This window comes from Bombina bombina, chromosome 6 (genome assembly GCF_027579735.1).
Source record: "Bombina bombina isolate aBomBom1 chromosome 6, aBomBom1.pri, whole genome shotgun sequence".
NCBI lineage: Eukaryota > Metazoa > Chordata > Amphibia > Anura > Bombinatoridae > Bombina > Bombina bombina.
In genome coordinates, this window is record NC_069504.1 from 471162506 (window position 1) to 471177778 (window position 15273).

General features: G+C 40.1%; 1 protein-coding gene across 1 annotated transcript in view; it reads left to right on the forward strand.

Moving 5' to 3' along the window:
* The window catches only part of PSTPIP1 (proline-serine-threonine phosphatase interacting protein 1), a 264296-nt gene that overhangs the window by 177338 nt on the left and 71685 nt on the right, over window positions 1-15273 (forward strand). Inside the window, exons 6-8 of the mRNA XM_053717260.1 lie at window positions 6295-6357; window positions 6488-6586; window positions 11043-11088. Of these exons, the coding sequence (XP_053573235.1) occupies window positions 6295-6357; window positions 6488-6586; window positions 11043-11088 (208 nt within the window). The remainder of the gene's footprint in view (window positions 1-6294; window positions 6358-6487; window positions 6587-11042; window positions 11089-15273) is intronic.

Consider the following 15273-nt stretch of genomic DNA (forward strand, 5'->3'; position numbering starts at 1 on the left):
GAAATGATCAAAAATAAAAACAAATTACTCCTAATCTAATAGCCCTATCAAAATAAAAAAGCCCCCCAAAAAAAAAAAAAAAACCCTAGCCTACACTAAACTGCCAAAAGCCTTTAAAAGGACCTTTTGCGGGGCATTGCCCCAAAGATAACAGCTCTTTTATCTGTAAAAAAAAAAAAATACAAACACCCCCCAACAGTAAAACCCACCACCCACACAACCAAACCCCCCAAATAAAATTCTATCTAAATAAACCTAAGCTAACCATTGCCCTGAAAAGGGCATTTTGATGGGCATTGCCCTTAAAATTGCATTTAGCTCTTACGGTGCCCAAACCCTAATCTAAAAATAAAACCCACCCAATAAACCCCATAAAAAAACCTAACACTAACCCCCGACGATCCACTTACAGTTTTCGAAGACCAGACATCCATCCTCATCTAGGCGGCAGAAGTCTTCATCCAAGCGGGCAGAAGTCCTCATCGAAGCCGGCAGAAGTCTTCATCCAAGCGGACAGAAGTCTTCATCCAGACGGCATCTTCTGTCATCATTCATCCGGCGCAGAGCGGGTCCATCTTCAAGACATCCGGCGCGGAGCATCCTCTTCTTCCGATCGTCGCTGGAAAATGAAGTTCCCTTTAAGTGACATCATCCAAGATGGCGTCCTTTACATTTCTATTGGCTGATAGAATCCTATCAGCTTGCATTCTGTTGGCTATTCCAATCAGCCAATAGAATGAGAGCTCAATCCTATTGGCTGATTGGATCAGCCAATAGGATGAAAGCTAAATCCTATTGGCTGATTGCAACAGCCAATATGATTTTTTCCCCTTTAATTCCTATTGGCTGATAGAATTCTATCAGCCAATTGGAATATAAGGGATGCCATCTTGGATGATGTCACTTAAAGGGAACTTCATTTTCCAGTGACAATCAGAAGAAGAGGATGCTCCGCGTCGGATGTCTTGAAGATGGACCCGGTCCGCGCAGGATGGATGAAGATAGAAGATGCCGTCTGGATGAAGACTTCTGCCCGCTTGGATGAAGACTTCTGCCGGCTTCAATGAAGACTTCTGCCCGCTTGGATGAAGACTTCTGCCGGCTTCAATGAAGACTTCTGCCCGCTTGGATGAAGACTTCTGCTGCCTGGATGAGGATGGATGTCCGGTCTTTGAAAACTGTAAGTGTATAGTCGGGGGTTAGTGTTAGGTTTTTTTAAGGGTTTATTGGGTGGGTTTTATTTTTAGCTTAAGGTTTGGGCACCATAAAAGAGCTAAATGCCCTTTTAAGGGCAATGCCCATCCAAATGCCCTTTTCAGGATAATGGTTAGCTTAGGTTTATTTAGATAGAATTTTATTTGGGGGCTTTGGTTGTGTGGGTGGTGGGTTTTACTGTTGGGGGTTGTTTGTATTTTTTTTTACAGGTAAAAGAGCTGTTATCTTTGGGGCAATGCCCCGCAAAAGTCCCTTTTAAGCTATTGGAAGTTTAGTGTAGGCTAGGGTTTTTTTATTTTGGGGGGGCTTTTTTATTTTGATAGGGCTATTAGATTAGGAGTAATTTGTTTTTATTTTTGATAATTTTGTTTTTTTTTTTGTTTAATTTAGTGTTTATTTTTTTGTAATTTAGATAATTGTATTTTATTAATTTAATTTGTTTTAATTTATTGTAATGTTAGGTTTTATTGTAAGGCAGTTTATGTTTTATTTTACAGGTTAATTTGTATTTATTTTAACTAGGTAGCTAGTAAATAGTTAATAACTATTTACAAACTAGTCTACCTTGTTAAAATAAATACAGTTACCTGTGAAATAAAAATAAAATCTAAGATAGATACAATATAACTATTAGTTATATTGTAGCTAGCTTAGGTTTTATTTTATAGGTAAGTATGTATTTAGTTTTTTAAATAGGAATTATTTAGGTAATAATTGTAAGTTTTATTTAGATTTATTTTAATTATATTTAAGTTAGGGGGTGTTAGGGTTATGTTAGGGTTTGGTTTAGGGGTTAATATATTTATGTAGTGTTAGTGATGTGGGAGGCCAGAGGTTTAGGGGTTAATAACTTTAGTATAGTGGTAGCGACATGGGGGGGCGGCAGATTAGGGGCTAATAAGTGTAGGTAGGTGGCGGCGATGTTAGGGCCAGCAGATTAGGGGTTAATACATTTATGTAGGTGGCGGCGATGTTGGGGCTGCAAGATTAGGGGTTACTAACTGTAATGTAGGTGGCAGCGATGTTAGGGGCGACAGATTAGGGGTTACTAACTGTAATGGAGGTGGCGGCGATGTTAGGGGTGGGAGATTAGAGGAATAACTGTAGGTAGGTGGCGGCGATGTTAGAGGTGGCAGATTAGGGGTTAATAACAGTATGTAGGTGGCAGCAATGTCGGGAGCAGCAGGTTAGGGGTGTTTAGACGTGGTTTTTATGTTAGGGTGTTAGGTTTAAACATAACTTTTTCTTTCTTCATAGACCTCAATGGGGCTGCGTTACGGAGCTTTTCTTTCTGCGATCGCAGGAGTTAGGCTTTTTTTTTTGCCGGCTCTACCCATTGATGTCTATGGGGAAATTGTGCACGAGCACGTCAAAGCACCGCTTGTATTTGGGTGAGGTATGGAGCTCAACGCCACCATATCGCCCGCGCAAGCCGGGCTTTTTAAAACCTGTAATAGCAGCGCTTTAGGGAGGTGAAATACCGCCGCTTTTGTGACGGTCGTTAATTTCTCTATAGTGCTCAAAACTCGTAATCTAGCTGTATATTATTAATAAACAACTTTAAATGCAACACTGCTGAAACCATACAGATTTAAGTTGGTTAGGCCGAATAATCCATCTATGTATGGCCTGTGTCATGTTATATTTTAATATCGGTTTCTTCTACCTCTCACACAACCTCTCACACACCCTAATATATTTGGTAATATGCAGTAAATATACAGTGATATCAACAGATATCACTTTACAATAAAATATATTAATAGTTTTTAACCATAAACTCAGAATAATCTCTCAGTTGTTCAACTCTCTCTATCTGTTGTTCAGCCATGTCTCTGCTTTTTAACTCTCTCTTGTGTTCACCTGCTCTCTCTGATGTTCAATTGGTGTCTCTGCTGCTCAACTCACTCTTTGTTCACAAGCCCCCGCGCCCCCACTCCCAATCAACCACCATCAAATAGGCGCGGACTTCTCCCGCTTTCTTTTACACATGGGCACTACCACAGCATGCAGGAAAGTGTAGTTCCCAGACTACAGAGCAGCTAGCAGCTGCAGATATTGCATGCCATACCTTTGTGATAGACATACAAATAATACCAGCACAAGCATTGTGCATATGTAATAAAAAATTAAATAAGCAGAGTCCTGGTAAAAAATGGGATGTTTTGGCATCTGTTCAAAAAGTTCTGGGGACAAAGGGAGAGTGTGTTTAAGATTGGATAATCCCGTAAAAGACGAGATGTCTGTTCACCCTTACCTATATATAACATGGGACAGTCCTTTTCAAGGGTCAACTTTCTAAAGACTTTTCAACAGATTTTCTGCCCCATTTTGCACTTCAACAGCAAAAGGCACTTGACAAAATGCAAAGCTGTCCTTTTTGGGCCTGGAAGAAGCCCCAAGAGAAACCTAACGGGTGGGGTGGGGTTGGGAGAAAAGTGAGTCCTTTCTTCACATTGTGTTTTATTGAGGTGTAGGTTTTGGTCTGGTTTAGGTGCTGGGAACAAGGAAACTACTGTATTTTCTTTTTTATATGGTATGATTTTTTGAATACTATAGCTTTTGATAAATTTGATAAAATAGTGCTGTATTCCCTGCATCTTTTGAGAGGTGTTATATTACCTTACTCAAATGTTTCTTCTTTTTTGAGACTTATAATAATTTTGCTAAAGGGTTTAACACCATTGTTACTGATTTTTGTAATTTCTTACTAATATTATAGATTATGGTATGTCCTTTATGTCTTAAAGATATATGTCCTTTTTAGAATGAAACTGTTCCTCTTTACAGTCAATTGCAGCTCCTCTCTAATTGGTATAGGGTTAACTATCAATCATCTGAAAAACGTACAAAGGAGAAAGGATGCTCCAATGGTGGATTAACCATGTGACAATCGGATACAGTAAACAAAACAAAAAGCACACTGACAAGCATAAAGCACTTATTTGCAGATCTCACATTGGCCTAGATTACGGCACGGCTATACCGCTGAAAAATTGGCCAATGCGCGGGGAATGGCCGGTAATGCATAACGAGTCGCGGCGGTAAAGCTGTACCGCATGCATTTTAGCCTGTAACTCAACGTCCATTCTGCACTCAAAAAATGACGTTTGAGTGCGGGATTTTCCATAGCGCTGTTGTGCGGTCCAGCTAAAATGCTTGTGTTACAGCCTTTACCGACACGATCCATTCCGCCATCTGAGACCAGTAGTTATGGATTCTGCGAAACAAAAATGTTTCACAAAACTCATAACTAAAATGTTACAAAGTACACTAACACCCATAAACTACCTATTAACCCCTAAACCGCCACCCTCCCGCATCGCAAACACTATATTAAACTTATTAACCCCTAATCTGTCGCTCACCCACATCACAACTATTAAATAAACCTATTAACCCCTAATGCGCCGCTCCCCCACACTAAATAAAATCATTGCCCCTAATCCGCTGCCCCGACATCACAGACACTAAATAAACCTATTAATCCCTAAACCGCCAGCCCCCCACATTGTAACTTATAAACTAAACCTATTAACTCCTAAACCGCCGGGCCCCCACATTACAAAACACTAAATTAATCTATTAACCCCTAAACCTAACACCCCCTGACTTTAAAGTAAAAGTTACAATATAACTATCTTAAAATAAATAAAAACCTACCTGTGAAATAAAAAAAACTAATACTAAACTGTAAATTAACCTAACATTACTATTCTAATAAAATTAAAAAAAATACCAATTAAAAAACTTAAATTACAAATTTAAAAAACCCTAATACTACAAAAAAATAAACAAATCTAACATTGCAAAAAATAATACACTAAATTACGAAAAATAAAAAACTAAGATTACAAAAAATAATAAACGAAATTATCAAAAATAAAAACAATTACACCGAATCTAATAGCCCAATAAAAATTAAAAAGCCCCCCAAAATAAAAACACCCCCTAACCTAATAAACTACCAATAGCCCTTAAAAGGGAATTTTGTAAAACATTGCCCTAAATTAAACAGCTCTTTTACCTAGAAAAAAAATACAAAGTCCCCCCACCCAACCAACCCCCCAAAATAAAAACCTAAGTTTAAAAAAAACCCTAAGCTACCCATTGCCCCTAAAGGGGTATTTATATTGGCATTTCCATTAAAAGGGCATTCAGCTCTTTTACTGCCCTTAAAAGGGCATTCAGCTCTTTTACAAGCCCGAAGCCCTAATCTTTAAAAAAAAAAACACTAACCCCAGAATATCCACTCACGGTTCCTGAAGTCCGGACATCCATCTCCTGTCGACATTTATCGATGTGCGGTGGACACGATACGCTACATGGTATCATGTCCGCTCGCACATTAATAAATATACCCCTATATCTTAACTAGAGCACAGGTGAAATAATCATCTGAAGGGTGAGACTGATCAGCTGATTATTCCACCTGTGCTTTAGTAAAGATATAATGAATATCTGGCCTGTTAAGGGTCCTGAGGACTGGAGTTGAGAAACAATGCTCTAGGTCAGTGATGGCGAACTTTGGCACTCCAGATGTTTCAGAACTACATTTCCCATGATGCTTAGGCACTCTGAAGTCCATTTGAGCATTATGGGAAATGTAGTTCTGAAACATCTGGAGTGCCAAGGTTCGCCATCACTGCCCTAGGTGTTACTAGCCTCTTATCTGCAATAAAGTCAAACACACACAAAAAACATTCTAAAGGTGCAGTAACTTGTTTACAAATTGGTAAAAAAAGAAAGCAAATAAACTCACGAAGTGCAGTTTTCTGTATCTGATTGTCACCCGGTTAATACACTGTTGGAGCGCCCTTTCTCCTTAAAAAACAACAAAAAAACATTTTTCTGTATGCACAAATGTCAACTGAGCAATGTTTAAGCAAGAACCACTGAAAAATGTTTAAGAAAAAATATTTTAATACACATAATAAATGTAATGGGTGGCTACAATCTGATCTATTAATTTATCACTAAATCCCAAATCCAAATATAACAGGAATGAGATTGTAGCTTTTGAATTAGGTATTGAAAGTGTCTGTTCTTGTAATCAATGAATTGTGTTTTGTCCCACAGTATGAGAATGTCATGGAACGACTGCAAAAGAGTAAAATATCATTGTACAAGAAAACAATAGATGTGAGTATTTTCCTTCAGATGGTTATTCCTGATATGTTATTTTGAGGATCTCTTGTGATTTTCTAAGTACAATACAGGTGGATGTCTGCATTTTATTTTATTTTTACAGTTTTTTATTTTTTTTATTTAGTCAAAGAAGAGCTATGAACAAAAATGTAAAGATGCTGAGGAAGCAGAACAGAACCATGAACGTTTGGCAGCTACAGGGAATCCAAAGCAAGTAGAGAAGGTAACAAACATATGAATCACTTCAAAGTTCATGATATGCTTTTTGTTACTTCACCATTTCCGCCGCCTTTCATATACCTGATGTAGTCTACACCAACAGCCCTGCCCCTGTCAAAAACAACACCATGGGGGATATTTATCAAGCCGTCAACCGCAAAAACGCTGGAATTCCGCAGCGTAATTGTTGCAAGCTTGATTCAACCTAGTTATCAAAGCCAACAGACCGGCAAAAGTTGAAATTTGTGACATAACATACGATCCGCCTGTCTCAATCCGATGCAGATCGATGCTTACGTCATTACAGATGTTCCGAATACACATTCGGCTCTATCTGACACTTTTTGCCAGTTATCAACTTTCTAACAGGTACGCTCGCGGCTATTCCGGCCCAGCGTACCTGGTTTTCAATCCGCCACCCTGGAGGCCGTGGAGGCCACGGATGCCATAGGATTCAATGGGAGTCTGAAAGCAGTGAAAGCTTATGTTCGATGCTGCCAGATATCCCATTGATTTTTATGGTTGAAAACAAGTTACGTTAACACCTAACACCCTATCATAAGCCCCGAGTCTAAACACCCCTAATCTGCTGCCCCGACATCGCCGCAACCTAAATAAAATGTATTAACCCTATTCCACCGCTCCCCGACACTGCCGCAACCTAAATAAAAGTATTAACCCCTATCCCATTGCTCCCGGACCCCGCCACCACTAAATAAACGTATTAACCCGTAAACCTCTGGCCTCCCACATCACTACCACTAACTAAACCTATTAACCCCTAAACCGCCAGCCCCCCACATCGCCATAAACTAAATGAAGCTATTAACCCTTAAACCTAAAAACCCACTAACTTTAAATTCAAATTACCACATCCCTATCTTATCCCTATAAATTTAAACTTACCTGTAGAATTAAAATAAACTATTTTTAAACTATTAATTAACCTACCCTAACTATTATACTACACTTAAATTAAACTAGCAATTAAATTAACTAAACTACATATTAAAAAAAAACTAACCCTACTCAAATTATTTAAATCTACTATTTAACCTTATTAAAAATTACAAAAAAAAATAAACGCTAAGTTACAAAAAATAAAAAAACACTAAATTACGAAAACAAACAAACCACATTATCAAAAATAAAAAAGAATTACACCTAATCTAATAGCCCTATCAAAATAAATAAGCCCCCCAAAATAAAAAAAACCCTAGCTTACAATAAACTACCAATGGCCCTTAAAAGGGCCTTTTGTGGGACATTGCTACAAAGAAATCAGTTATTTGATGATCCACTTACAGTTCTTGAAGTCCCACTTGAAGGATCCATTCAACCAGCAAGAAGTCTTCATCCGAGTAGCCTCTTCCATTTTCATCCAGCCGGCGAAGTCTTCATCCAGACGGCATCTTCTATCTTCATCCATCCGGCACGGAGCGGGTCCATCCTAAAGACATCCTGCGTGGAGCTCCTCTTCAATACGGTCGCCGCCGTAAACTGGAACTTGAATGCAAGTGACATCATCCAAGATGGCGTCTCTTGCATTCCTATTGGTTGAAAGGTTCCAATCAGCCAATAGGATTAGAGCTGCTAAAATCCTATTGGCTATTCCAATCAGCCAATAGGATTTGAGCAGCTCTTATCCTATTGGCTGTTCCAATTAGTTGTTTCCAATGCAAAACTAAACAAAATATGCCATCTTAAAAAAGAAAAATACATAAATAATAAATCTGGAATAAAAAAAACTGTTCCAAAAGTAATTTCCTAAGAAGGATATTAAGGAATCTAACCTATGGTATGTTCTATAAACTAGAGACTTATACTTGAAGAGCAATTTCCTGACTTGGACTTAGCTTGTGGCACCATGTTGAAGGAGATAAATTTAGAATGAATAAAAACAAAAACTTCTCTAAAGTATGATATCTGAGGAGCCACACTAGACTTGTTCTTTCATCCTGAGGAATAAAATAAGCTTTGCCACCTGTAGAGTGTCTGATGAAGGATTCTAGGTTAGGCTGGAAAGGGCTAACACCTTTATAGGTAGGGGCTGCCATATTCCTGCTTTAAAAGAATACCCTTATGAAAAATACATACGACTGTAGCCTTTTAAAGAGACAGTGTACTGTAATATTTTATCTCTCCACTTTAATATGTTTCCAATGATTCATTGTACCTGCTGAATAGTTAAATACTTAAGTAATGGTTATAGAAAAGTTATGTAAACAAGAAGGTTTGGAAATAATCACACTTCCAGAGAGGGTAGGACAAAGAAATACTAAAATGTTAATTTTCTATTGTCCGCTGTAAGTATTGGTGTATACTGTTAGATTTAAGATAACAACGCCTTTGTGTAAATATAGACAGATACGCTATTAAGGTCTGCTCTCCCTGCAAGCTCAGTCCATTTGTTTGGGTTGTGGTTTCCATGATCAGAGACAGCTATTTCATATACAAAAATTAACTTAAAGGAACATATATTTTAATCTTTGCAGCTGGTATAACAAGTAGTGGGAAACCAATTTTACAGTACACTGCCCCATTAAGGAAACTGTTTTAAAATGTTCTGTTATAAGATTTCTGATATATGTATTTTTCATAAGGGTCCTCTTTTGAAGTGGCAATACGGGAACCCTACTTCTATGGAGTATCTATAAGTGCATGTCATAAAGTCATTGAGTCATAAAGCTCTGTCACCATGAAAAGAGAATTAGTCCAATACAAGTGAATAAGACAGGAAACTGAAATTAGTAAGCATCAGAGACATATGTGCCTTTACAGTAGCTCTCTCCAAAGAATCAATGAGGATGTTATTAGGGGAATTAAGTATGGTTTATTTTTGTATGTTAGACTAATTCAAATGTAGGAAATTCAGATGATCTGGAAATATCAAATTTCAAAACCCCACAAAACAATTAGGTTTCCTTCTAATGTATTGGAAGATCATTGAAATGAAAGCCAATTGTTAGTTTTTGCCCTGCAAATTCTAATGATTAGAATAGGCCCTAATATAACTAGTTCAGCAAATGTCAGTTTATGTAAATCCTGATCCAAAAGAGCCTTTGTCATCTAGAAAGATAGCGCTGAAACTTAGTAACGTACCTACTCAACTGAGGGCCCTGGTGACATATAAGCCCCCCAGCTCAAAGGTAGTAAGCAATGGTAATAATATACTGTACATGCCGTGTGATATAATCATTCTATAGATAGATAGATAGATAGATAGATAGATAGATAGATAGATAGATAGATAGATAGATAGATTTAAAAATTAAGATAGACAGATTAGATAAAAAGATTAGATAGATAACATAAATAGATTAGATAGATAAGCTAAATAGATAGGCAACCTGCCCTAATAAAAGGCCCCCCTACATTAGGATTGAACAGATTCTGCAAATGCCTATATATAGACTTACTACTATGGACCCACTGCACCTGCAGCAACAATGGTACTTCCCCCTGCTGAAACGTATTTGTTCTGTGCATGTGCTCCTGCACTCCCTTACTATGGCTGACTGCTGGCCATATGCACAGTCAAATAAATCTAGCCAATGGTTTATTTTATCATGAATTTTTATATCTGCACCTGAAAAATGCATATAATGTTACTTATTTGATTCTGCATGTACCAACAACAAGTATTGCTACAATCAAGTTGATGTAATTTATATTAAAAAATAGTTCAAAGCAAAGAACTGGCTGGACATCTGTAATCACCCCCATTACTTATTTCAGTAATCTTCCCCACACTAGGCATTCTGTTGCATTTTAAAACACTGTTTTATTCTACAATTCTAGCGTGTAACCATTTATCTAAAATGAAGAAAAAGCAAAGAATTAATTGAAAGGAAAACGGCAACCCCTTAGAATGTGACTCGCTTGCAAAATAAGCATAAACTGTCAAAATCCAGAAAGCCAGTAAGATATGCAAAGCTGTTGTACACACACTATAGTTAGGCAAAACAATATGTTGGGGGACCCTTGTCCGCTCATACCCTTTACCACAGACGTGCCTGTAAGCTTGGTAAATAGTCAGCTATACCAGTGAGAATGAGTCTAGTATATATTTAATAACCTCGGCCACCAAATATAAAATAGGATAATCCGGACACCATTATAACAAGAACTCACCCATCACAGTGTAGTTCCCAATGCCAGTTAAAGTAAACAAAGTGAAATCTCCATGGGGTAACTACTGAACAAAATACTCACTGCTGTATGTTCCAGATGACGTATGAGTACAGTCATTTGACCAAAACCAGTCAGACTTTTACCTTTAACCCTTTTGCTGGGGGGTTTCCTTTGTTTTCCTTTCCTTTTTGTTTTCCTTTGTTTTAAGGATATTACAAAAGTGTGTTTTATTTTACTCTCCTTGGATTGCATTTTGAACTTTTTTGAAACTTCTCTATAATGTTGGTTATTACAGCGTAATTATTATTGCATCTTTTTCATTTCAGAGTGAGAACAAAGTTAAACAATGTAAAGAAGCAGCAGCAGAAGCAGGTAAATGTGCATTATTGCTTGTTTTAATAGAAAATAATGATGTGCATATAGTTGACATGACAGAGAAATATGATGTAGTTAATATACCATCATATAATTTAATGATGCATTTTAGTATAAGTGATATTTGTACGATCTATCCCTGACACCTCTAACTGAAAACTATTTCACAAAACTACCAAACATTTATGTTAAGCACTAGTTCTCAATGAGTGCTCTGCCCAATAAGTGCAACAAAACTAAATGCAAAGAGAAAACCAAAAGTGTTTATAGTAAATGGAATATAAACTTTATTTCCATTTTAATGGGAGGAGATTCCACTGCTTCATTCATTACTTGTGGGAAATAAGAACCTGGCCACCAGGAGGAGGCAAAGACACCCTAGCCAAAGGCTTAAATACCTCCCCTACTCCCCTCATCCCCCAGTCATTCTTTGCCTTTCGTCACAGGAGGTTGGGAGTGAAGTTTAGGAAGATTCGGAGTAGTCTCTTATGGAGGGTAGTACTCTTCGAAATGGGACTGGAGTTTTAAGTAGTCCTGTCAGCCTCTCAGTGAGAGCATGGATGAAAGTTAGAGTCCGTAGATGCAGGGAGTGTCATCTCTGCAAAACCATCCCAACTTATGTTAACAGCTCTTTGGCAATCAGCGTTGATGATTTTTGTTGACTGCCTTTATTCACTCAAGTCCATGTCAGGAGCAATACTACTAACCTGTCACACTTGAAGGGCTGTGTTCCTGTTCCACGGCATAGATTCTGGTAAGATCATTTCATTTATACAAATATGATAACGCAAGAAGACAGGGTCACAGTGTGTCTCCTTTTATCTGTATAGAATTAAGGGTTAATATCCCTGGAAAGGAGATTATTGAACAGGGAGGGGATTTATGCATAATATCTGTATTGTGTTAATGCTACGTCATGTGTGAGATAAGGCTCTAGCAATATGTCAGGTCAGGTGAAGATCGGCGCGGCCTGTTTTTGGCATGTTTTCTCTATAGTGCAGGGGCGGTCCTGCATGGCACTCCATGTGACCGGGTGTGGCCTCCTCAACTTCCTTTTTCCTGATCGGCATTTGCGGGAGATGTAACGATTTCTCCGTGGTCCAGGTCATAGGAGATGGTGAGTGCCCGACCATTGGTGTATAAAGGTGCCATTTTATCTATCTCAGTCCATTTTAAAGGCGCTAGCTATGGAGGACATGTTAGAGGATACTCCCTCTTTAATCAAATCTAATACCTGTGTTTATTGTGAGGAGGTACAGGTTGATCTGCCTGCTCAACTGTGTTCCACATGCTTTGATAAGATTGCAAGATCTTAAAAGAATAAGATATTTAGTACTACTGAGCCGACCACCTCTGAGGGTTCTCCGTCCCGCGAGGTGCGTTCTCAACATTCATCTCGATTACACATGTAGCTCCCCAAGGCCCTACTAATCCTCCCGTGGCAGGGGCCTCTTGGCCACCAGATTTCGCTGCCCAGTTGCAAGAGGCGATTTCTGCGAAGCGCAAGCGAATGTAAAGACATAGCCTTCCATCATCTACTCCGTTGGATGTCTCTGAGAGATTATCCGATGAGAAGGACGCTTCTGACTCGTCGGAGGGCGGTCTCTCTGGGACGGAATCGGCGTCTTCTAGACCTCAGGCTACGGAGGAGCCAGATTTCAAGTTTAAGATGGAGCATTTGAAATTTTTACTGAAAGAAGTGCTTGCTACGTTGGAGGTTCTGGAACCGAAGCTTCGGGAAGAACCTTTCGATCCCTAAGCTAGATAGGGTTTACGAGAACAGGGTGGTGCCCCAGACCTTCCCAGTTCCCGTGAAGATGGCTACGATTATTAAGAATAAGTGGGAGAAACTGGGCTCATCCTTTTCTCCCTCTAGCTCTTTTAAAAAGCTGTTCCTCATTCCGGACTCTCAGTTTGAGCTTTGGGGGGCCATTCCTAAGGTGGATCGAGCTATCTCCACGCTCGCTAAGCGTACGACTATTCCCCTCGAGGATAGTTCGTCGTTTAAAGAGCCCATGGATAAGAAGGTAGAATCCATGTTGAGGAAGATGTTCCAACTCACAGGGTTTGTTTTCCAACCGGCAGCGGCGATAGCTGCGGTGGCTGGAGCAGCTACCTATTGGTGTGATGCACTGTCAGCTATGGTCGAGGTGGAGACTCCCCTCGAGGAGATACAGGAAAAGATTAAGGCCTTAAGGGTAGTTAACTCTTTTATCTGTGATGCAAACATGCAGGTTATTCGCCTGAATGCCAAAACTATTGCGTAGGGGGCAGACTATCTCTGTTCGCAGAGGCTTGGATAAAAGACATCCTGAATCCTTGGGTTCTGGAGGTTATCACCCAGGTTACAGGATAGGGTTTAGGACTCATCCGCCCAGGGGCAGATTCCTCCTGTCAAACCTATCCTCAAGACCAGAGAAGAGAGACACCTTTATAGAGTGTGTGAGGAATCTCTCTCATCTCTCGGATTAATCGTTTCAGTACCTCTAGCAGAAAGGGGTCTAGGGTACTATTCAAACCTTTTTGTGGTTCCAAAGAAGGAGGGCACGTTTCGACCAATTCTGGACCTAAAGTGCCTAAACAAGTTTCTGTCAGTTCCATCGTTCAAAATGGAGACGATCAGATCGATCCTGCCCCTAGTTCAAGAGGGGCAATTTATGACGACAATAGACTTGAAGGATGCCTACCTTCACGTGCCAATCCACAAGGACCATGTCAGGTTTCTAAGATTCGCATTTCTAAACCAACGACTACCCCAAGGGTCTTTACGAAGGTACTGGGAATGCTACTCGCAGTAGCGAGAGCCAGAGGTTTTGCTTTGACTCCTTATCTGGACGATATTCTGGTCCAGGCTCCGTCCTGCAGTCTCGCGGAGGACCACTCGAGGGCTCTTCTTCTTCTCCTTCGATCCCATGGATAAATGATAAACTAAGGAAAGAGTTCTCTGGTTCCCAGCAACAGGGTGGAGTTCCTGGGTACGATAATAGATTCCATATCTATGAAGATATTCTTGATAGATCAGAGATGTTCCAAGATTGCATCCAGCTGCGCCCTTCAGACCTCCTCAAGGCTATCTGTGGCCAGGTGTATGGAGGTGATTGGGCTCATGGTATCCAGCATAGACGTTGTTCCATTCGCCAGGTTGCATCTCAGACCTCTTCAGTTTTGCATGTTGAGACAATGAAACGGTGATCACTCAGATCTTTCCCAACAAATCTCTCTGAACAACCGAGGGAATCCCTCTCTTGGTGGATCCGTCCGGGTTAGCTGGCCCAAGGGACATCCTTGTTGAGGCCATTCTGGGAGATTGTGACCACGAACGCAGGTCTATCACAATGGGGAGCTGTTTGGGGTGCCAGAAGGGCATAGGACAGGTGGACTTGAGAGGAGTTGACTCTACCAATAAATATTCTGAAACTTTGAGCGATATTCAATGCTCTGAGGGAACGAGAAGCTCCCTAGCCATGAGGGAAGTATCTCGGATTCTGGAATGGGCAGAGACTCACAATTGTTCGCTCTCAGTGATCCACATTACGGGTGTGGACAACTGGGAAGCAAACTTTCTCAGCACACAGTCGTTTCATCCGGGGAAATGGTCTCTCCATCCCAAGGTGTTTGCGGAGATCTGCAACAGATGAGGGACACCGGAGATAGACCTCATGGCGTCCAGACTCAACTTCAAGCTACCCAGATCCGGATTGTAGTCCAGGGACCCACAGGCAGAGCTGATAGATGCCTTAGCGGTGCCTTGGGAGATTAACCTAATTTACATAATTCCACCGTTGCCATTTCTTCCTCGAGTGGTGGCCCGCATCAAACAGGAGCAAGCTTCGACCATTCTGATTGCTCTGTTGTGGCCACGAAGAACGTGATTTGCAGATCTGGTGGGGATGTCATCGTCTCCTCCATGGAGGTTACCCTGGTGCAGAGATCTGCTGGTTCAGGGTTCCTTTCTACACCAAAATCTCGATTCTCTGAGGCTGACTGCATGGAGATTGAATGCCTAGACTTGGCTAAGAGAGGTTTTTCTGAGAGAGTAATTGATACTCTAATCCACGCCAGGAAGCCAGTCACTCGTTGCATCTATCATAAGGTGTGGATGACCTACTTATCCTGGTGCGAGGAACGTGGATATCCCTGGCACAAGGTTAGGGTATCCAGGATTCTGACCTTTCTCCAGGA